General features: G+C 43.7%; 2 protein-coding genes across 10 annotated transcripts in view; one reads left to right on the top strand and one right to left on the bottom strand.

Moving 5' to 3' along the window:
• Positions 1-10,677, bottom strand: part of FLT3 (fms related receptor tyrosine kinase 3) — a 40,087-nt gene extending 29,410 nt beyond the window's left edge. For 2 of the 5 annotated variants that reach the window (XM_052671416.1, XM_052671413.1), the window contains exon 1: positions 3,706-10,674. In XM_052671416.1, the coding sequence (XP_052527376.1) occupies positions 3,706-3,781 (76 nt within the window). In that variant the 5' untranslated portion in view covers positions 3,782-10,674. Of the gene's footprint in view, positions 1-3,705 lie in introns of all 5 variants that reach the window. The other 3 variants (XM_052671414.1, XM_052671417.1, XR_008203554.1) reach the window with 2 other exon arrangements.
• Positions 10,678-10,971: 294 nt separating this feature from the next.
• Positions 10,972-23,102, top strand: part of PAN3 (poly(A) specific ribonuclease subunit PAN3) — a 75,708-nt gene continuing 63,577 nt past the window's right edge. For all 5 annotated transcript variants that reach the window (XR_008203555.1, XR_008203556.1, XM_052671418.1 and 2 more), the window contains exon 1: positions 10,972-11,434. Coding sequence is in view for 3 of the 5 variants with exons in the window: in XM_052671418.1 (XP_052527378.1) it covers positions 10,987-11,434 (448 nt within the window). In the remaining 2 variants the exon portion in view is untranslated. The remainder of the gene's footprint in view (positions 11,435-23,102) is intronic.

Genomic DNA, 23,102 nt, shown 5'->3' on the forward strand with positions numbered 1-23,102 from the left:
ACCTGACACACTCCAGCACTTCTACCAACATTAGTGGAATTACTGCTTTCCTGCAAGCAAGAGCTACTTTATTTAAGTACTGAATGTTAAAGCTATGACATTTCCAGCGCCTCATCAACAGTGAGAAAAGGATCTGCCCAAAAGAGAAATGAAAACAGAACACTGCAGAAAGTGAAATGGTATCACTTGTCATCCCACTGTTGTAAAACTTCTCTTTTAAATGAAAACAAATTTCCATAGCAGGCTGCAGTACACTGTCTTTCTCTTTCTGGACAGCACGTGAGGGAGTGAACAGGGACAGCCTGAACGGCGGGTGGGGGAAGGACAGACAGAAGGAGAGAGAGCTAAAGAGAATGGCTTTGCTACAAAACGTGAAAAGGAAAAAATGTCTCTGAACTGATTTTTGGTTCCTACGTTCCTTTTGAAACTGTGAGATCGTTGGGATAAAGCAATACTTGTCTGCTGCTATACAAAACTGGAATTGCTTTCTGCCTCTATTAGTTACCCATTCCCACTCTTCCATATTTCTGTATTTTTGCCTTGTAAATATTTTACTTTCCAATTTCGATTCCATCAATGTCTGCTGTATGTTTTCATCCCTTCCTTTTGCAATGAACACTTCTATGAAAATTTTCAGAAAAACTAGCCCAACATAATGACCCAAAGTAGTTTTTCATTTAAGAGTACATAATCTTGCATATTACTAAGCTTATGCCATGAACTTCAGTATCTTTCAGTAGCTGCATTTTGAGAAATGCAGGAACAACAGAAGAGGAAGCTTGGATTCAGCTCTGTGTGCTATACTATTCTGGGGTCCTAACAGGAAGAGATGTAGAAGGGGATGCTGTGGAAAGATGAGATGCCTGCAGCTCTGCTTCACTGAGCAGTATGCACCGATGCACTGCTGGGCATACTGGCTTCTCAATAGCTGGAAATTTGGGGAATGTGAGAAATATTTTTTGAGAAGATAGGAAAAAGTAAATGGGGCCAAACCTCAAAATAAACAAAACACCAAAAGCTTTAAATCACATTCACTTGTATCAGCATATAATCCTTTCTCACCTTCGGGAATCATCACTTCAGAAATTACGCCTTATCCTCTGATTCATGAAATACACAGTGATAGATGACCATGAAAATATGTTTTGTTGGGCACAACTATGTTTCCCTGAGTAAGCAGACCACTTACCAGCCTTTTCCAGCATTTACAGCTGGAGAAATCTTGCACCAACATTTTTGCATGCTTCAGAAAAGAGATTATAGTTAGAATCAAACTGGATTCCCCCTGTGGTGCTGACTGATTTAATTTCTCTGTTTGCAGTGGGGCTCAGCACCTGAGCATGCTCTGAATTGCTCACCAGATGGATGCCAGAGAGCAGAAGGTTGACTGCTGGGATATGGACAAATCCTGCTGGCTGCTGGGTCCTTCTGCTGGGACTCAAATGCATCCTGCTGGGTCTCACCCATTTTGAAGGTTCCCCTTAAAAAGGGAGAATGTGCTGTCCTATCTCACGGTTTTTGGGTTCTCTGCCACGCAGAAGGAATAGATGCTTTTCTGTTCTACAAAGGTTTTTTTGACATTATTGTTCCAGGAGTTTTGTGCAATCAGATACAGCATAATCTAATCCAGAGCCTGTTAACGCCTGAGTTTGCAGCCTCTGCTCATACAAAATTTCCTCTCACTTGTCAGCCATGCTGAGATCTTAACAGCTCAGAGCTTTGTTTCTCTCAGGTGCCCTGAAATTGCATAAAACTCCATGAGCAGCTCTCACTAGCAGCGGGTGCAACACGAATAAAGGGGGCAGGAGCAGTTGCTAAAGGAAAGATTCCTCTGGTGAGAAAGGTCACTGAAAGTCCCTATGTGTCACAGAAGTTCTCTTGTGAAACATGAAGCTATATTACTGCCTCAGTTCCCATCCATCCTCCCACCTCATCCACTAATGCTGTACGTTAGATAATATTATCATTAACTACAAGCTCTTGTTTAGGATAACCAGAAAACATTAAGAAGATGAGGAACTGGAGTAGTGCTTTTAATATACATATATCTGTATTTACATATATATTGTACTGAATTTGTTATTTTCTAAAGTTCTTGGGATTACATTCCTTGCTGCTGGGTATTACTTATTTCAGCAATAAAAAAAAACAACCAGACAAGATGCTCTTTTTGTCTTGAATTTTTTGCAGTTCTGAGTGTATAATTCACAGGGAGACCCGATGCGTTCATTCTGTACATACTGGGCAGATTCTCCTCCAGAAGTTACTGCAGTTTGGCTTTCCTTTTGACGGCTAAGTGTTGCAATTTCTGATGGTTATGGTTCATCATGCAGACACAGGCTATGCGTTCACCCAAATTAGGACTTAGCTCTAGACAATACATGGATTTTTACAGGTAATACACCCATCTTTAACAAATTACACATAATTCATTAAATGCTTAACAGCTTTCCATCAGAATTTCTTTTAAAGAGAAGAGATTCGTAGAGCCAGCAATTCTCAGGACATCTGCTGTGAGTTCCATCTGTCTTTTCAAACTCTATCCAGCTTGCATGTCCCAAAGTAATTGGTTTCTTCCCTGTATCTGCTGGCCTTAACAGAAGTACTGCTTCCTCCCTATATCCCTGTTTTGACTAAGTAATATCTCAACACAGTGCAACAGTCCTCCCCAGTCCTTCTTCAGCTCTTCTCACTCCTGAGAGCTGTCTCAGCCATGCTTTGGTCTATTCTCCACCGAGGCCTTCAGGAACTACCATATCCCGAAAGCTAATTGTTTTTGTTTATTCTTTTACACTGTCAGCAAGAGTAGCACAGCTCAGTCAAGAAGAAAACACAGAAATCCATCTTTGAGTGCTACTACTTAATAATAGTACCAGTAATCATGCAAAGCAGGAGATCATAAAATACTCATTTTCATTTGACTCCACCTTCTTTGCAATACCTCATGTAGACTGTGAGACATGAATGAATAACATCTAAGACTTGCTCTTTGAAGTAAATACTACTCCTGCATATGGAGATGAAAATGGACCTTAAATAACTTTCCCAGGAATGCATCAGAACAGAGAAAACCAGAAAACAAAACAAAACACTTTTTTTCTTGGCCCTGGATTTTGAATCAGCAAGATCATGTTTGATAGGAGCAAGCCATTTATTTTGAAGACAGAGAAAAATAGTTGGAGGCATCTGAGATAAAAGACGCTGTTATTTTCTTTTCTCTTAACAGTTGAGGTGTTGGCAGAATTTCTCTCCAAAAAAGCAGAGATACTTTCTAGATATTAATACCACACCTTCTATTTAGGTTGTTCAACAACAAAGCCTGCTGAGATACAGATGCAAATTTCAACACATCTCACTCAAAGATTATTTACCTAGAAAACTGTAGGTATATTGTTTAGAGTGATCATGTCAAGCTGGTATTAATACTTCTGTATCAGGAAAAAAAAAAAAAAAAAACGCACTACATTTAGAGACTTTTTGCTCTGAGCATGAAATGCATCAGGACGAGAGCCAGGCTGGGAGATCAGAGAGATGGAACAGGGGAGAAGACACACAGAAGAAAAGCAGGATGGAAAATAAAAGATGCAGGAGAAAAGGAATGCATAGGAAGCCAGGGGAGAAAGAAAGGCAAGATATGATGGGATGCGGCGAGAGGTTGGGACACGGGGAGGAAAGGATTGGAGGAGCGGGTTGAGGAAACCTTACCTGGTAGGCACAGCAGACACACTGCCATACTGCTGATGCCCTGCTGTCCCCAGCCCCAGTGTGTGGGACCAGCCATGCAGGTGGTGTCTTCAGGGCACACGTCACTGCCCGCAGCAAAACCACTTCTTCAAAAGCCAGAACCGCAGTCTTGAGCCTGAAGGAAACGGCTGTGTGCCAGAGAGCTGAGGGGCCTCTTCTGGGCTGAGGGATCTTTCCAATGGTGGTAAGAGCTCTGCCCCCGTGGCAGCTGGCCTTCTGCCAGACAGGGGAAGCGGCTGCCCGACCTGGGGACTCGTGTCAAGAGAGGGTGTGTGGTGGTGGCCTGGATCTGTGCTTACCTCACAGGGAACAGAGAACTAGCGCTGCCTGCAGGAAGGCTCAAATCGAGCTCCGGATGCTCGGAGGACATGGCCAGGGGATAGAAAATAAAGGCCTCTGGGGTCACACACAGACACAGGCTTCCAGGGATACAGCCATGAGTGGCTGCTGGTCCCTACTCTGCCTCCCCCAGTGCACAGCTCTTCAGCATCTGCCTTCTTGTTGCTTATTGTTTGTTGGCATGCAGAGGGTCCAACCAGTCCACTTCAGCTGGAGCTACTCTTCACTGGTTTGTTACTGGATCTGTCCCTTCAGAGCGGCAGTCAGGCTCTTTGCTGACTGTCACATCCATACATTGTGTCCCCCTGGATCCACTTCTATGGGCTAAGCTGTTGCATTGCCTCCAGCTTGCTACTCCCTCAGTGGCAGTATTTTTACTTGCTAGGGACTAAAAAATCATTCTGCATTTGTATGGGAACTGGAAATAAACAATCCTTGCCCAGAAAGCTTGCAAGTAAGAAAATAAACTCAATGCCAATAAAGTGTTCTTAGAAACCTGCCAGAGATTACATCTTGAATGGATTTGGTTGGTATTGATACTTGGAAAGGAAATAGCTTCTTTGGCATAAGAGAAGATTAAATAAAAATGTAGATGGACCAGAGCTAGACAGGTATATTGCACATAAAAAAGATCATAGAAAAAATCCCACAGATAATTGCAGAAGTGGAGGAAAAGTCATTGAGGCTAGCACTGTTAATGGAGTTGAGCACATAGCCTCTCATAAAACTGCCTAAGAAATACAGATTGAGGCAATAAATTTATGCCTGGTGCTGAAGACAAGTTTGTATTTGATGCAGGGCTTTGCATCAAAGGAGTTGAAGTGCTGTGAAAACTAGGGAGGGATACATTAGCAAAGGTGTAAAAACTGAGAAAGGAAGAATAGGACTCCATAGGTCTCAGAGAAATGATTTTAAAAAGAGAAACACCATGCTGGGAACAAGTTCTTAATATGTTTTTGCTTTCCTGAATAGCAGATGACCTTTGCTTTGTGCAGACACAGCATGGATGAGGCTGGAAGACACCTCTGAGAGATTATCTAGTTCAACCCCTTCCCAAAGAACAGCCAGCTAGAACCGGTTGCCTTGGGCCAAATGCAGTTTGGAAAAACTTTTTCCAAGGATGGAGACTCCACAACTTCTCCAAGCAATCTATTCCAACGTTCAACCACCTGCACAGCACAGAAGTGCTTCCTGGTGCTTAGGAGGACCTCCTGTGTTTCAGCTTGTGCCTGTTGTTTCTTGTCCTGGAACCAGGCACAACAGAAAAGAGCCTGACTCAATCTTCTTGCTCTCCCCCATCAGATATTTGTACACACTGATAAGATCCCCACTGAGCTCTCTATTTTTCAAGCCAAGCAATTCCAGCCTTTTCACTTCTATCTCATCAGTCAAATATCCTAAACTCATGCATCGTCCCCTATGTGATGCGAGTCATCTTTAAGATCCTTCACTGAATGTGCTCCAGTAGGTTCATGTCTCTTCTGTTTTTTACATCCCTTTCAATACATCTACATACTGCTTTTGCCTTCAGAAATTGGTTTGCAGACAGTTTGTTCTTCTGAAACTACCTGAAATCTGCCCCAGTCATTTACTGCTAGTGCCCAGTGGGTGGCAAGATGATGACCTGACTGAACACCTCTATGTGTGCCAAGGGAGTGGGTGCCTGTCCATTATTACAAAATTTGCAAGTGGGTAAAGAGCTTTATTTTCTCTTCCACCTGATGTATTCACTGGAAGCTACCAAGATTTCATTAAATATATTTTGCCTTTCTGTAGCTTAGATGCAAACTGGCATTAACTTTCCTAATCGGAAAGCATCACAATCTTCAAAGAAAAGCAACAAAGTGGGTGAAGGATCTGGAACACAAGTCTTATGGGATATAGGTAAGGGAACTGGGATTGTTTAGCCTGGAGAAAATGAGGCTCAGAGACCTTATCACCCCCTACAACTCCATGAAAGGAAGACTTAGCAAAGTGGGGTCAGCCTATTCTCCCAGGTGACAGCAAGAGGACAAGAGGAAATGGCCTCAAATTGTGCCATTGGAGGCTCAGGTTGGATATTAGGAAAAATTTCTTCTCATAGTGGCGAGGTACTGGAATAGGCTGCCCAGGGAGGTGGTGGAGTCACCATCTCTGGAGGTTTTTAAGAGATGTGTGGATATGGCACAGAGGGATTAAAGGGCCTGGTGGGGATGGGTTGATGGTTGGAGTAGATGATCTTAGTGATCTTCTCCAACCTTAATGAATCTGTGATTCTATGATTAAGTATCAGAACTTGTTGCTGGTGATGTAGTTGATCTGATAACAGAAGTCAAAACACGTGCGTTGTTTTCAGTTTAAAAGCTTTTGTGAAAGATGCCAGCAACTAGGACAGGACCGTTCATATCTGCTGGATGTACCCAAAATAAATGCATAAAATCCAGTGTATTTATTTAATTTTAAACACTTCAGACCGCAAGCAGGGGAAGTTCAAAAAATGTCATATGCAAGTAAATGACCATTGAGCATTCCTTTGAGTCAGCAGGTTTCTTCTTTGTCCCCTTGTGGTTGTTACCATGGATTTTATCCATGTTATGTCACACTACGGCTGGCCTTCACTGCAACAGTCAGATAAAGCCAGCTCCTGTGGGAGTTGCCAGAAGGTAGGAAACTCCCTAGCTAAACCATAAGGCTGGATTACCAGCACTAAGCTAATGTTTTATTGCTTGTATTAATATGAACTCTAGCCTAAGGCTAGACCTCCCCCCATACGTAATTGACATACATGTTAGCATACATTATTACTGTGGGTGTAAGAAGGAACACTTCAAGGTCAGCTCCTGACTTGCTACTTGATTTGAATTCAAAACTTCACTGAGTTGGAATGAATTTTTTTTTGCATGTGAATGGGAATCTGGTCAGGAGCAACATTAGGTTTCTTCCATGTACTGATGGTAAAGCCAACTACCCCATCAGGGACCCATTGGAACTGCTACCGCAGCCTGGTTCATTCAGTCCAACATCCTGTCTATTAGTCAGCTGCAAACGCTTCAAAGGAAGATTAAAAATAAATAAATAAATAAAATCTGTGGATTAATCCTCTCAAGAGTGGCAATTTCCCTAAGAATTCAGACACCAGTTGGTTTATATCCTGAGTTGTTGGGCTTTATTACTTAAAAAACAAAACAAACCAAAAAAAAAACAACAAACCATCACCATCACCAACAACAAATGAAAAACAAATGCTAAATTCCTTTCAGTATCACTGTGGGCTCTGATTATACTTACATTTTCATAAATTTTGCTAACTTTTTTTTTTTTTTTTTTTGCCTAATGATATACTATGAGACTTGAAAGGTTAGACTTACATTATGCAAAACCATTTTTAAAAAAACACTTCCTTTGATGTATTTCAGTAACATTAAGGAAGGGCAGTTTTTTAAGCAGAGATAGTATCTCCTAATAGACTTACTCGTAGTGTTAAAAAAAACACAACACAATAGTGCTCAGGCGTTATTTTCCCTACTACTTGGTAGGTTTAACAAGACGCCTGCCAACAAAACCTGTCTTGCCCATGCCTTAGAAAAATAAATGAATAAATAAATATCACAGCTAGTATAACTCTATCACTCAAAAAGTACTGTCATTCATTTCTATTATCTAATGCAAGCTTGAACTTCAGGATCTGTTTCCACATGATTTACTAAACATGTTAATTTTGGGTCAACACAAAGAGAAATTGTCACTCCCAATAGTGGGCAGTGCTTTCTCAACACAGTTTCTGATGCTAAGAAAGAGCTATTTGGCACATGCAACTTGATTTGGCTGGGGAAAAGAACTCTTGGCAGGGCTTTCCTTCCCAAGGATTTCCTTTTTTATACCCCTGCCCCCCCATCTATTTTTAATCTCATAATGTTTTGTTTTCTCTCTCATAAAAGCTCTGTCACTTGGCTGTGCCCGTATATATGCATACAGGAGTATTTTCCCATTTCTGGGTCAAAAAGCACGCTGCAGTTACGACTTGACTACAAACTGGGACAAGGCCCAGGGGCATTTATCTGTTTTTCCTTTGTCTTTCTCCCTGGATATTGTGCAAAATAAATCTGGGTATGTGACAGAGACAGAAGCTGCAGTGTTCTCCATAGAGGTACCAGCTTCAATACAGGGGACTTAGCTTTGTGAAAAGAATGGTAGCATCATCAATTGCTCCACAGCAGGAATGCCCAGTGGGCTGCACAAAGCAGTGCAGTTCAAGTTCAAAATACTGAATGGCTCATGGGACACCTTGCAGTCCTGGCTGGCCACTGGGAACAGGCAGTGGAAATAAAACTGGATGGGAACACACGATCATGATTAATAAGAAGGTGTCAGGATTCCAATGGCCACAGGTCAGTCTTCAGTCCCAGTCCTTAACAGAAATGAGAGATGGGAAACATGAGTTTGCCAGAACCACAGAAAGAGGCTCATGCCATCCTCCACCTCCTTCCACTATTGGCTTTGTTGGCTAAAAAAACCAAACAACCAAACAACAAAGGTTGCTTCCAAACTGACCTGTTGTTCACTAGGAGTTTGGTGATCACTAACACCAACAAGGGTGGAGGAGAATCCAAAGCCCCATGGCATCATACAGTGTGCCTCATTGTTATCTGTGCACTCCAGCAGGCAGGGTCATGTGCCACAGCCCACTTCAATATCTCAGCTCTTTGTGCATCCAGGGTGGATGTTTCCAACCTGAACTACAGCACGGAGGCAGAAATAATGTACGTTGTGTGTTCACAAGCCCATTAACCTCAGCGTGTATGCAGCTGTACACAAATGCATGGATCAGCAAAAGAGCTGTGGGAAAAGCAGATTCACAAGACTGAAAACACAGGTTAGAATACACTTCAGCGATGGGAGTGGCTACACAATTGAAGCCTTTGCTTGGAAGAACTCATTTCATGCTCAACCAGTTCACCCAGAAAAGGTATTTCCCTACATGTATCAAGAAATCTCTTCTAGGATAACTTGATACCATTAGATCCACAGCAGTAAAGCTCTGGATAAAAGATTCACAGTGCTTGGGAAACCTCTGAGTGAAAACTGAGATTTTTGTTCTCCCTTTATTAACATTTTTCTGCTACCCTCCCAGCCTTCTCAGATACATGCATAACTAGTCTACTCACTCTGATCTTTTTGAAGGGAAGAAGATTTTTTTTCCAGAGGACATCATCCCTGGAAAAAGGGCCAACACACAGACTACTGATAACAGGACTTCTGCAGGTGCAGTTGGGCTCCTCTCATTCCCCACACCTGGCATTCCCTGAGCACTGGTTCTTCTAACACCCATTCTCCTCCATGAACCCATATGATCCAAAGGCCTCTCCCATGTGAAAGCTGTCCCCTACTCTTTATCTTCCCAAGGCACGGATGAGTAGGATAAAAGAAAGAAAACAATGCAATTTCAGACCCTCTCTTTCCTCACTGCAGGAGCTGAAGGAAGTGTCATCCATAGCCCCAGCAGCTTCCCAGCAACCAAGCCTGGGGCTTTGCTCCTCAGACGCATAACTCTAATGACGCGGTTTGAGTGACACGCAACTAAGGACTGCTGCAAGCACCACAGCAGGAGCTGCTAGGAATGCCTCTGATTTGTGTGCTAAAGCCAACTGCTTTTTATTACCTAAAGAGGTGCAAGTTCTGACCATTGCATTCCCCATGTCTGAGGAGCTCACAAGGGCTCCCCCCACGTGTATCTACTGTGCATCTACTGTGGTTGGTATATGGGCTCCCCCTGAGAGACATTAAAAGAGAAGCCAATAGGGTATTTCCACTGTTATGCCTATTTTCCTATATTTGCAGGAGCATAGCATGCATGGAACCTCTGTCCCACAGTTGGGAGGCAAGAAGGCTGAAATCTGGTGAACGGCAGAGAGCTGACAGACTTCATATTGTTCTCTTTGGATGTTGGGCTGGCATCAGAGCTCTGACTCCAGTCACCGTCTCTGTTTTCTGCCCAATTTTCACTTTTGGCACAACAACTGCTGTACTTCACAGCTGGTTTGTAAGCTGGAGGAGTCCTTCTGACTGCGAGAACTGACTGAGATTCCAGTTTAACACACGGCTCCTTCCCGAAGCCCTTAAAGACTTCCTCTGAGGGAGAAAGGTTCAGATAGGTTTCAGCACAACACTGAAAAGCTCACTCCGTATATTTTTGCTAATTTCTCTCCACCGAATCTGTCAGAGCACCCCGGAGACAGACCCTGGATAATTTTTTCCCTCAGAGAAGACACAAGGCGCTCCCGATCCCACACTCGGTGTTTTCCACACCCAACTGCTGCCAAGCGCGCTTCAGAACGCGACGCTTTCCCTCCCCACACCCCGCTTGGCTGAACGCACCAGCAACGCGACTGAGGAAAACCTGCGAGCATCCCGAGAGGCTGTGCAGGCGACACAGCGGAGCCTCGCAGAGCACGAGCGCTGCTCGGGGGAAGAGCACTTCTCAAAAGCAGCACAGCCACAGGGACTCCCTTCAGGCAGAGGGGAGCCCCGGTGCGCCGTTGAGGGGCGGGAAGCAGCGCGCCGGGGCCGGCTGACGGCCGTGCGGCACCCACCGCCCCGAGGCGGCCACCGCTGCCCCCGCGCCCCGACCGGCGGCGGCAGTTCCCAGAATGCCCCGCGTCGGCGCAGGCGCGCCCGGGCAGCCGCTCAGGAAGAGGAAAATGGCATAAACAACCCCGGGCGCCGGGACCTCCGAGCAGTGCCGCCGCCCCCCGCCGCGGGGCCGCCCCAGCGGAGCGGAGTCGCCTCCCCTCTTTTCTCCCTCCCCCTCCCGCAGCTCGGAGCCCCGGGGTGACGGCGGTCCCGGCGCCCCTTCCTCCTCCTCCCCGCCCCGTCCCTCCCTCCCTCCTTCCCCATGGTGCCGACCCCGGCAGCGGGGCGGCTGCCATGAACCCCAGCGGCCTGCCCTGCTCCTCGCCGTCGCCGGTGTTGGGGCCGCCGGCGGTGGGGGTCGGCGCGGCGGGGCCCGCGGGCGGTGGCGGCGGGGCGGGGGCCGGAGGAGGCGGAGGCGGCGGGGCCGTGAAGCTGAAGTTCTGCCGCTACTACGCCAAGGACAAGACCTGCTTCTACGGCGAGGAGTGCCAGTTCCTGCATGAGGAGCCAGGTGCCGCCCCCGCCGGCCCAGGGCCCGCCGCTCCCCTCGGCGCGCTGCCCCTCGGCCTCCCCCCGGCCGCCGCCGCCGCCGCCGGGCCCGGATACCCGGTGCCTCACGGGGCCAGCCCGGGCCCGGCGGCGGCGGTGGTGGGGCCGAAGAAAGCCGAGCTGGGGGCGGGAGGCGGCGGAGGAGGAGGCGGCGGCAGCGGCGGCGCGGGGCTGGATGGCCCGCGGCTGGCGAGTGAGTACGGGGAGGACGCGCCGTTCGTGGGGAGGCGGTTACCGAGCGTGCCGTGGTGCTACCGGAAACAAATAACAACAGCCATGCTGGCTGGGCCGCTTCCCGGGCCGCCCCCGTACGCTGCTCCATCCGAACCCTGCGGGGAGGACAGCTCTGAGGGGGTCTGTGTGGCTGCGGCACCCCGCCGGTCCGGCTCCGTGGGCGGAGGGGAGGCGGTGCTCGGACGGCCGTTCCTTGGGGCGGCCCGGGTCGTGCCTCGTGCGGACAACTTCGGCTGAGTCTGAAGTTGGAAGTTTGGAGCGTCCCCGTTGAAATATTATTCCGCTCAGGAAAATGCCTGCGGTTTTGTAAATGACGATTCTGTAACGATATGTGCGCGCCGGCTGCGGGAACGGCTCGTTTTGCTCAGCACAGCCCAGCTGCCTGGGAAGTGTCATGCCTCTTTGCGTGAATGCATTAAGCCTGGTTGCATTATTGATCTGTCATAAAGCTGGTATTTGTTTACATTAAGTGACTCAGTGTTCATATCCAGGTGCTTTTTGTGTGTGTCTGTGTGAAAGGCAGATGTAACGATGTTGAACTTCCTTCCTGTGTAAAGTTCTTAGCGCTTGATACATGTGTCAGGAGCCCAGGTGGTGAGCTCGTGTCATTGAGCAACGTCTGTGCACTGGAGAGCTGGGCAGTGCGTTGCCTTAATGCGGCATTGCTGTGTCCACTCTTCCAGGAGAACCCTGAAACATAGGATTGCTCAGTGGTTTCTGTTAAAAGATGCCATCTTTAGTTGTTGTTTAGTTGTTTTATCAGACTTCAGTTGTTTTAACTGAAGTCTGTTGCTTTTCTTTCCTAGCATACAAACAGATGGGAAAGATTCACCGGTGATTCCGTCTCTATTTCTCTTTTGGATGGAATTAGGTGTGAAATGCACTTTTAAAAAATGATTTCCTTTTATATAGAGTTAAATCTTGTTAGCTACTGATTTCAGGCTTGGGGAAAGGATGCAGAACTGACATAGGGATAAAAGCTTTCATATGAAGGATATTCTTTATTTGTTCTCATATAGAAGAATTCTAAAATTTAAGTCCTAAAGATAAGAAAAAAGAAACTAGAACTTGTGTGCTCAGTGGTTGATGTTGCTGAGTAGTTAAATTATTTGGAAATCATGCTTTGAGTATGTTTCAGCTCATCAGAGGTTTAAGGCTCTGTAGAACTCTCTGCAGTTGCTGCTAATGTGAGTGCAGCAAGAATGGACAAACCCCTCCAACGTGTTATTGGCAGTTCCCTGATGGGGAAGATTCCTCACATGAAGTTACAGAAGGCAAAAGCTTGAGCTGGTAAATGAGTCTCTCGTATGAAGGGGTCTGGCTAGGGTAAGAGCAAGGGAAGAAAGGAGGGAGAGAGTGATGAAAGGTGAAGAACCATGGAGTGGGCCCAGTCTTGCCTCTGGGCTGCTTTGCTTCGTTTCATTAAGATATTTGCTCAAAATCTGGAGTTGATCTGTATAGGTCCTGAAAGCTAATATTTAAAATTCTTACCTTGCTGATGTCCTGCTGTATAATTTTTCAAGTGGATGGAATGGAAACTTTTTTTTAATGGACATAAAAAACAATACACAAGGTTTCATTTAACCCTAAATTCTGAAGTGAAGAATATGGAATGAGAAAGTGCCCAAAGGTAGCCTGCCTGTACTGTCCCATTGCCCATCTTCCCTAATGCAGAAGCACTGTGGCAGTTTTTAGGTACACATGTATGTTTCTTTCTTGCTAGACCCCAGCCTCATTTGGTGCATGGAGCAGATAATGCTCATTGAGTAATTAACTGTGTAGTCCTATTTATTATTAAAAGTGGGTCAGTGCCTCATTCTACCATGCGTGTTACTCTAATCCTGCTTTGAGTACAGGATTATTAATTTACTTATAGGTTTTTCTGTGGTAATCATGAAGGTTCCCCAAATACTCAATTTCACAACATAGGTGATGGGGACACTGAGTGGTAAGGAGCAGAGCAGTGAAAAGACAAGAAATATTTCAGGGCAGAAGTATTTCAGTACCAGGCTATCAAGTGAAACAAGCAGGTGACGTGTTCACAGCTAACCAACAGATATTTCTTCACACAATGTGTGGTTAAACTGTTCTATGCCATAGATGTTTTAGATACTAACATCTGACAGGAGGTCAGAAAGTCATCAGATACCATTGGAAGAAAGCTCTGTTTGAGGTTACTAAATTCAACAAAAACACAAAATTCATTTTTGAGTCAAACTCATCTCCCACCCCCCTGTGGTTTAGAGCCTTCTGGGAAACCGTGCCTTATCCTTGCCTCAAGCTCATGCTTTCATCTGCACAAGTAACTGTTGTCTAGCCTCAGAGCTGAGGTGGTGAGCTCAGTGTGCCTTTAACCTGACTACTTTGGCTTTTTCTGTTCTTGGGGAGCTAGACTACCAGTGCTGATGAATCCCATCCACTTTCAGAATGTAGCACCCTCAGCCCCACAGCATTTGGAGCACAGATGTTCAAAGCACTGTTCCTGCTCCTTCTGTTGGAGTAGTGACTGTTTGGTCTTCCACATGAGGTGTGCAGTTGGTTAGCTGCAAAATAAGAAACACAGCTTGTGATTACCTGCTTGGAGGTTTTTTTTTTTTTTTTTTTCTTTTTCTTTCTATCCTCTATCACAGAGATAAAGGAAAGAAAGAAGAAGCACTGGAAAAAGGTTTCTTCAATGTTTCTTCCAATGCGCACAAGTACCAGGTGTCAGTCCAGTTGGTAGGTGCCAACCAGGAGCAGCAGTGGTGCCTTGCTTGGGAAGACTGCAGAAAGAGCAGAGATGTCAGGATTACCGTTCCTGGGCATTTAGGGTGAAAGATATGACTGATATGGTTCAAAGGTGCAGCTCAGGAAAGGGCAGGTGAGAGGCATGATGGCATGAGAAACATCTCACGTCTGCTGTCTCTCTGTTTGAACCTTTACAAGCTCTGTAAAGAGCAGTTCAGTGCCTGCATTACTGCTTGCTGATGCTCATGGGAGGGTCTAAGGAAAAGTGTCATTATTTTGAAATCCAGTTGTAAATTTTGCCATAAAACATAGGATATGTGGTGGCTGCTGCCAGTGCTCTGTTTACCTGGTGCTGATGTGCTCTGAGCTCTGTGACAGCAGAGCCAGTGCTGCTGGGCTGGGGACTTGAGGAGCTGACCATGGGCACAGTGCTGCTGCTGGCTATTTCTTGGGCTTTCAAGCCTTCTTCTGTATAAAAATCCTTCATCTAGGAAACTTGCTTTTAAAACAGATCAGTATTTCCATAATGTGCCTGTGATAATTCCATCAACAGTGCTGCACTGCCTTTCTCCACAGAGAAAGCCTGCCAGTGCAGGCTTTGTTGCCTGCCTGTGAGAAGAGGGGAGAAAACTACGGAGGCTCTGGTTGTGTTGGGTTGACCTAATGAAAGTGTTATTACTGTTTTCTCACCCTGTAAGTTGTATGTTCTGAGGCTGATTGTAGCCGTAGTGGGTATTGACTGCTACTGTAACAACAGTATGCAATTACTTGGCAGTTAGCATGGTGAGAACTATGTTTTAGGTTTGGTTAAATCCATAAGTAGGCTAGATTTGGGGTGGAAAGACTTATAGACTTGTGTATGTTCTGCTTTTTTTTATTATTTAAAGTGTGTAGGCCTTTAAAGTCAATTCTTCTTTAAACAGAATGAAATAGTGGATGTAGAAAAAATGGGAAGATAAGCCATTCAGGAAAATAGATATTAAAGGTAATCTGTTGGATTATGCTTCTTAATGCAACAAAACAATGGTGAGGATTATTCTAAATATGGATTTTTATCATCATCTCTAGTAGTGTTTGAGTATTTGCAGCTTGTAGTATTAAGAAACCGTCAGTTAGCTCAGACTTTAAAGGTAAATATGGCATGGTATGCAATATACCAGACTCTTTTCCCCTGTTTGCATACAGAAAGCAGCTATTGCAGTTAAAGTGCAGAGCTGAGAATTTCTTTTCCAGAGCTGTTTGTACTTCTTGTAAGTGATGCTATATTGGTTGCCGTATTACCCTGAACTTTCTTATTAGAGAGATGCTTCATCTTCTAATTTTCCTGGTGACTTTTCCTGGAGCTGGTAGAGAGTACAGTTTTGATAATATTTTACTCTCAGTGTTTTTAAGGCATTGGAGATGATTCTGAGAATTGATTTTTGGGGTGGTTGGCGACTATTAAACACCTGAGAACTGAAGACTAAAACCAACAAGTCAAGAGATGTATGGGAGTAACTGAAAATTACTGAATTAATTTCATGTCGTCTTGTCTCGTGTGTCAGCTCAAGAAATTCAGAAATTAATAGAGATGGATTTTTTTTCTCCAGCTTTTAAATACTTAGTGTGGAAATTGGGAAGAAAATGGAGAATTACTAAAGGGGTTAAAGAAAAACAAGGAAAGCCTTCTGAATCTACAAATCATATGGGGTTTTGAGGAGCAGTGTTAACATGTGAGACTTTTGAGGGGGAGGGGGGAAAGCATGCTTTTGAAACTGATTTTTCTCTATTTATATACTTGGAAGGTTTTCTTTGTTGTGTGAGAAATAATTCAAATCAAAATATTCCCCAGGAATTACGGATACTCTGGAGTACTTGTGATTATTTGTTTCTGGTAGTACCCACTGTGCATTGGTATCTGAGTGCTTAACAGTTGTTACAGTTTCAATTGTTTTCTTATTTCAAAGACAAAAATAAAAAGGAGTGTTTGTTGGGGGGGACAGTCACAGACCTTGTGTGAGTAAACTCAAAGCTCATATGTATGATAACGGTTTGAAGTTTTGATAATGTTTTTTAAGGTACTGAGCATCCCTGCTTAGTTTCTGTCCGGCAGTTATTAGATAACTGATTTTTTGTAGGTATCACTGTAGGAGTGGGCCTGCAGGAAGGATTTGAATGCACAGAAAATAGTGACCTTGGGGACCAGCTCAGAAAGAGTTCCCTGTGTAAGGAATCACCTAGAAGCAAATTTAGACTGCTGCGGGAAAAGTGGACAAATGGTAAGTGAGGGTGAGGTGAGAAACACAGGGAGGAGCAGCTCTGCAGGACCTCAGGGGCCAAGCAATCTCTTGGTCTTGAGGCAGCTGTTGGAAAGGGGGTCAGTGGAGGGATTTAGCTAGTAAGCTGATGTGGCTGATGTTCTCCTTATCTATTGCTTTCTGGTAATGATGTAATGCATTATGCTTCCAGAAAAATGGTATGGTGAATCCCTGTGTATTGAAGCTGAGTTGGTGTAGATCGTGCTGTGTGCTTGTGTGTGTTCCATCAGTCCCTTGGAAGTTAAGTTCTGATGTGATTGTTTTGTCTGATCTTCAAAGATAATGGTGTGTTTAGATCTGATTTGTATTGTTTTATTTGCTTCCTCATGGCCTCTTACTCTTCCCTTTTCTTTGAGAATTGAGATATAGAAATAATTCAAACACAGAAGTCATAGTAAATACATGCACTGTAGAAGTTGTAGTCAGACTGGTTACATGATATGACATTCTTGTCATCCATGGGTAGGCTCTCTCTGTCTTTCAGTTGTTCTAGTGCTAATGAAATGGGCAGGAAGATCCTTCCTTTTTTTTGTCATCTCTTTCCCACTCCTATTGAAAATAACCAAGGCAGGACTTCAGAACATCTGCATGCATTTCATACAGCTGTTTTTATATTAGGAAGTTCAATTTTAGGTACCAGAAGAGGGGTGTTAAAATTAAATTTATATTAAAAAAAAAAATTGTGATATATTGAACAACTTCATGCAATACATCAAGAATAGTGAAAGCTATTAGAGAATGTTTGTTCTGAAAGCTTTGATATGAAATAGTTACATTAGCTTCAATTGCTTCTCCTGATAACAGAATGCTTCTGATGGCTCTTTTTCAAAAGTATCGTTTTAGGTTTATATTATCACTGTGCTTTTGGACTTAATCCATGAAGGAGAGTCCTGCTGTTCTTAGATGCAATACAAAGACTTTCATGGTGCAAAGGGATGGTACCTTCTTTCAGGCTTTTTCAGATGCTTCTATGATAAGAGAGATCTTTCTTTCTTTATTTATTTTTAAAGACAACCCAGTCATTTAATTTTATGGTGAAGATTACTGTTTTCCTTTGCTTACCCAAGACTATCTCGTCACTTAGTGGGAGTGTTTGTAAATATGGCAGCATTTCCCAAACTGTTTTGCTTCCTGTCTGTCTTTTGGCCAGGTTGGTTCATTTGTGCTGTCTGCCCTCTGACCACACTTTCATTTACAGCAGCATAACCCAGTGGTGTACTTTTACTTCTTGCTCCTCGTGCCTGGGGGTTAGTGCCTTTGTCTACTCTCCCTATTTCAGAGCTTATTAGTTGGATCTGGAAAGTGGTTGTGTTTGATGAGAGGTGTAAAATAAGACCAGAAGAAGCTACTTGCTGTAGCAAGCAGTAACAATAATATTGCTGCTTTCTCTGCAGTTCCACTGAGCTGCATTTACTGATACGTACAGTGCTCAGCAGCTGCTCAAGAGGTACATAAGCAGGGCAAGCACATCTAGCACCTGGCTATTTCCCCATACAAACACGCCAGTGCAGAGTAAGAGAAACAAATGTTCCTCTGACTCCACATTGCTTCGAGGGCACTAAACCAATTTTCTGAGTCTTAAATGACTTGCCATAGGTAGGCTTTGTATACAAAGTTTTATTGTTCTAGACTCAGTGTTAGGATAGCTAACTCTAAAAATTCCACTGGGGGTATGGCACTGTAGTTTTTGCTGCTTTATATCTAGCTGAGATAACAGCTTGGTCTCTGAATGCACGTGTGCAGAGAACATGTGAATAAGCTTACCCAGCCTCTGTTGAGGTGGAGAGTGCCTGCAATCGTGGCTGCTTGGTGAGTTCCAATCAAGACTGCCACTGTAAATAAATACTTTTGTAGCATAAAGTAATTATGGTAAGGTTGTTAGGCAGTGTAGCAATATGATTTATTTCACCTGTTTTATTACCTTGCCAGACATCTTCATGTAGTTGTTTTGAAAAATATGTCAACAAAAATCTTTTCAGGTCTTACTTCAGTCTGTTCATTTTTGGTCCTGTTTATCCCATTATTGTAAAGAACATTAAGAACAGTTCACTGGATTATCAGTGCTGATGCCAAGGTTGTAAAAGCAGTACAGGATAGTGGAGTATTTGTTTACTATTCAGAATGAAAATAATGGAAATGTCACATTTTCAGATAGCATTAGTATTCAGATAATGCTAATAAGACAAAACAGTGCTGAACCCACTGATTCCGCTAAAGCATTCCTGTTGAGTTCATCACAGTAGTACTCAAGTACCTGGGCTGTGATGAAATCCTTTGTGCCTGAAAAAAAAATCTTTGAAATAGGTAACACAGAAATAACCATCTGTTTTACTCCCCCCGCTCTTTGGTGCCTGCATCTGAAGGGAAGCCTACTTTGTGCTAAAATCCTGTGGGTGAAGAATTATGTAAGATGATATTTATTTTTAATTGCAGCTGTCACATTAAGCTGCAGTGTTACTCACCAAGCAAAATGTTATTGGATGAGTACGTAAAATATAGAAAGTACCTTTTGAATTTCTCAATATTTTTCTTTTCCCCCTGGAATTACTAGAATGTAATCTCTAGCTTTAATATCAGTGGAATTTAGACACTTCTTGTTTTCATTTGTGTCTATCCAACATGTTTGCGTTTATTTTACCACTGGACTCTTAGTTTGCATAATTATTTTTGTATTTTGATGTTTCCTGAAAAAGGAGACTAAACTCTTGCTGTTCCCCCCTCCTTCCTCAAATCTATCTCTTCTCAGGTGCACTTTATCAACCTTTCTTCCTTTATAAGGAAGCTGTAGTTCCTCTCCAAGGAATGGTCTATTGAAAATTTATGTAACTTCAACGTGTTACAAAACAGAATCACAGAATGGCCAGGGTTGGAAAGGACCTCAAGGATCATGAATCTCCAACCCCCCTGCTACAGGCAAGGCTGCCAACCTCCCCATTTAATACCAGACCAGGCTGCCCAGGGCCCCATCCAATCTGGCCTTGAACACCTCTTGGAATGGGGCATCCACAACCTTGCTGGGCAGCCTGTTCCAGCGCCTCACCTCTCTCTCTGTAAAGAACTCCCCCTCCCTCAAACTTCAGACCATTTCCCCTCATCCTGCTGTTGTCTATCCTTTCAAAGGGTTGACTCCCTCCCTCAAAACACACTCCTCTGACAAGAATGGCCAAGCCCAGATTTTCTTTAAATTGTTGTCCAAACTTACCTACAGTTATAATTGATGATTTAAAAAAGAAGAAAACACAAACTTTACAAACTTGTATTTGTCATTCTAATAGCACAGTTTCAAAGCGTGTGCTTACGCCAGGAGAGATCCAGGGAGACAAATCAAATGCGAGGTCCATTAGAATAGAACAACTTCTGGACTTCTGTTTTCCATTTTGTTTTTAGTACCGTACTGCTTTTGTGGTGAAGTCTACAGACTTCTGGTTGAAGATCTCCTGTGTAGGCTACGTATGATAAATGACTTTTTTTTCCTTTAATGCTCTTAACTGCCTCTGTCTTTGAAGAGCAAGGGAGAATTTATGATTTGCCAGCTATTTGGCAGAAGGGAGATAAGCACCTTCTACTTGTTACGGAGAAGGCCAAGTGCCAAAACCAGTACAACTGCCTCTGCTGTTTAGGTATTTGTTTAGTTTTAATTGCTGAAACAGCTGTTTCCGTCCTTTGTGCAACAGAGGAGTAGTGGGGAATGCACTTGTTTGGTTTTATAGCCAGTGCAGAGATTTCTTACCTATGTCAGTTGCATATTTTCTGTTAATTTTCTTTCTGCCTACAACTGGGAAGCTACTTTAAGGAAGAGAGTGCTTCTTCTGAAGCCAGTAGTTACGCTTACTGCTTCTCAAGAACTCTGTTGAAAATAGGAGCTATTGCTAAGAAAGCTGCCCTCTGCTCAAATGAGCTTCACTTCTCAACGCTTTTTCTGCGGAATGCATTCTTGTGGTCTTTGTCCCTCTTCTGGAAGTGTTTTGCTGGACTGTTTGGATTAGTTGTGTAGGAAGGCAAATAGCTGAAATGCATCTTGGAGTAAGTGCAGCAGGTGGAGCATCAGCAGAATTCAGTGGTGGGTCAGCACTCAGTTGCAGCAGTCTGAGGGATCCCTGCAAGGGGGCTGGCAGCATAACCATGCCATTGGCCTTGAGAACCTTTGCACAGCTAGATGGTGGCACATGTTCTGGAGTAGCTTTTTCTATCTAGAGTATCCCACGTGTCAATAGGAAGCCTAGACTGTAGCATGAAACATCTTTGTGTGATATGGATTGGCTTGTGTAGCAAATGCTGCTGGTATTTGAGCAGCATTAAGAGATCAACATTGTGCTGTACAGCAGTGGCCTCCACACTGCTCAGCTTGGGACTGCTGCAGGAAACTTGCTGCTGTTTGCAGCTTGAGCTGCCTGGCACTGTGGGTACTGCATCTGGGTGAGGAGAAGAGCAGCTGGTCCTGCCTGCTTGCTTCTGCCATGTGTTGGCTCCAGTGATTTATTTGGATAATGGGTGACTGTAGCTGTAGCAGCTTGCTGGGTTACTGCAGTTGAGCTGTGGGGTTTATTTCATGCAAATGGGGCCTTTCTCGTGCCTTGCTGAATATGGTAAAATCTTCATTTGAAAGTTTTCTACTTTCCTTTTTCCAGTTCTAATGATTTTGTGTACTAACTGTATCCGTCCAAGGGAGAAATTAAGCTAAATGGGTTCTTGTGTTCACTCTGATGTAGTGAGGAGCAGTTGGGGAAGTTGAGCCAATTGGATGTTCAAGTGTTCAATAGACTGGAACATCTCATAACTGGTGCTGTTATCTAGAGGAGTCACATGCTTTTTAAAAATTGGATATAATCTGAACTTCGATGGAAATGTAAGATGAAATGGAAGACAATGCATATAGTATACCTTGAAATGATGCTTGTTCCTCAAAGTTGAAGGTCTTTGTGATCTTTTACAGTCAAGATGTAGTTCCTGGTAATGGCTGAAATGCAGACAGTTTTAAAATAGGTAGACAGTATTGTGGACTCTAAATAACTTGTGGGCAGGCTAGCCTGAAACAACTCATTGCTACAGGTAGATTTGCTATCTTATAGCTTTCCTGTGAGAAACATATTAGGACTTTGGCGGAAAACAGTTGTGTTAAAATGCTATCCTCCACAGGATGAGTTAGGTACTGAAAGAACAGGTAAGAGAAAAATAACTGGTGTTCTGCACACATTAATTTCCATGGCACAGTAGTTCAATGGTGATAATTTTTCTATTCTCTACCCTCATTTAGAAAATTTACATTCAAAAAGATATGTTTTTACCTGAACAGTAACTTTGTCTTTTTTAGGGCTGGAGAAGGAGGAGTTGTGAAGTTTGTTTGGCTGCTCTTCAGAATTATGAAGGAGGAACTAGGGCATGGGTGGTGGAGACAGCTTTATTTTACTATTCCCAGCTGCCTTAAAACATTTTTTTTTAAAAATATTTTCTTGTTATACTTCTAATTAGCATCTTTAGAGCCCCTTAGGTGTATTCCTCAACTTTTTCAGAGTATACAAATAGTGTTGTAACTTTGGCAGTGATACTTCACAAACTTGTTTTGACTGCAAAGCTCCTGTGTATTGCAGCGGAAGTGTTGTGCTTTTTTGATCTCTTCCCCATTCAGCTCTTCATTGGTGCTGCTGTTGGTGTTCAGCCCAGCTGGCTAGTTCATACAGCTGCAGGCTTTGAGTGTATCTGCCTGGAGTGTGGGTGCTGCTCATGGTTTTCTGGTCTTCCAGTCCTCCCTGTGATTTCTTCTGACTGCAGTACTTCTTTTGCTCTTCGCTGTACCTGTAGTGTGGAAACGGTTTTGTGGTTTATATAGTCTCTTTTGGAGTGGAAATTCCCATTCTGGTGAGACTGCAGGGGATATAAGCAGCATGTCATTAGCTCTGCTATAAAATTCCAGCTGATTTCCCTTGAGAATTCAGGGCAGGAAGCTGTTTCAGTGTCACTGGTTGGCTGAAAGTCCACGCAGAAGTTTAAGTTGAGTACTTTGGTACAGGATGTTCTTCTGAGTTGGATATGTGCCTTCCTACCTTAGAGCTACCAATTACTCATGTCTGTTGGCTTGTGCTGGCCAGGCCGTGCAGATTAGTGTCGTTATAATTTGCTGTGGGTGTTTTTGCAGAAGCTTAATTTGAATTGCAACTTGTATACAACTGTACAATCTTTTGTTATCTAAGTAATGACCGCGTGAGTGTTTCGTGTTAATTATGACTGCTCTTGTTGTTCTCCTTAGTCTCACAGTGGCGAATTCATTTATTTGCAGTTGAAGTGCAGTGCTTGCATGTATGTCAGGGCCATTACTTCCAGACGCGCAATTTAGTGAGATTAATTTCTTGAGTTACATCCTTAACGTTTAATTTCAGTCCAGAATAATCTTTAGCCACTTCTAATATGACAGTTGCCACTTGGTGAAGTACAAGATAATGAAAATGGCAGTATGCAAAGGAAGCTTTTGAAGTGCTTGTGTGCTGTGTGAGAGGACTTGAGATGTTTTAAAGTATATCTTCTGTGCTGCATTTTAAAAGAGCAAGTCCATTCCCTTAAAAACTCTTGTTGACACGCGCATTTCAAAGATGTGTATACAAGAGCATA

The sequence above is a fragment of the Tympanuchus pallidicinctus genome, unplaced genomic scaffold (genome assembly GCF_026119805.1).
Source record: "Tympanuchus pallidicinctus isolate F22 unplaced genomic scaffold, pur_lepc_1.0 scaffold11, whole genome shotgun sequence".
Taxonomy (NCBI): domain Eukaryota; kingdom Metazoa; phylum Chordata; class Aves; order Galliformes; family Phasianidae; genus Tympanuchus; species Tympanuchus pallidicinctus.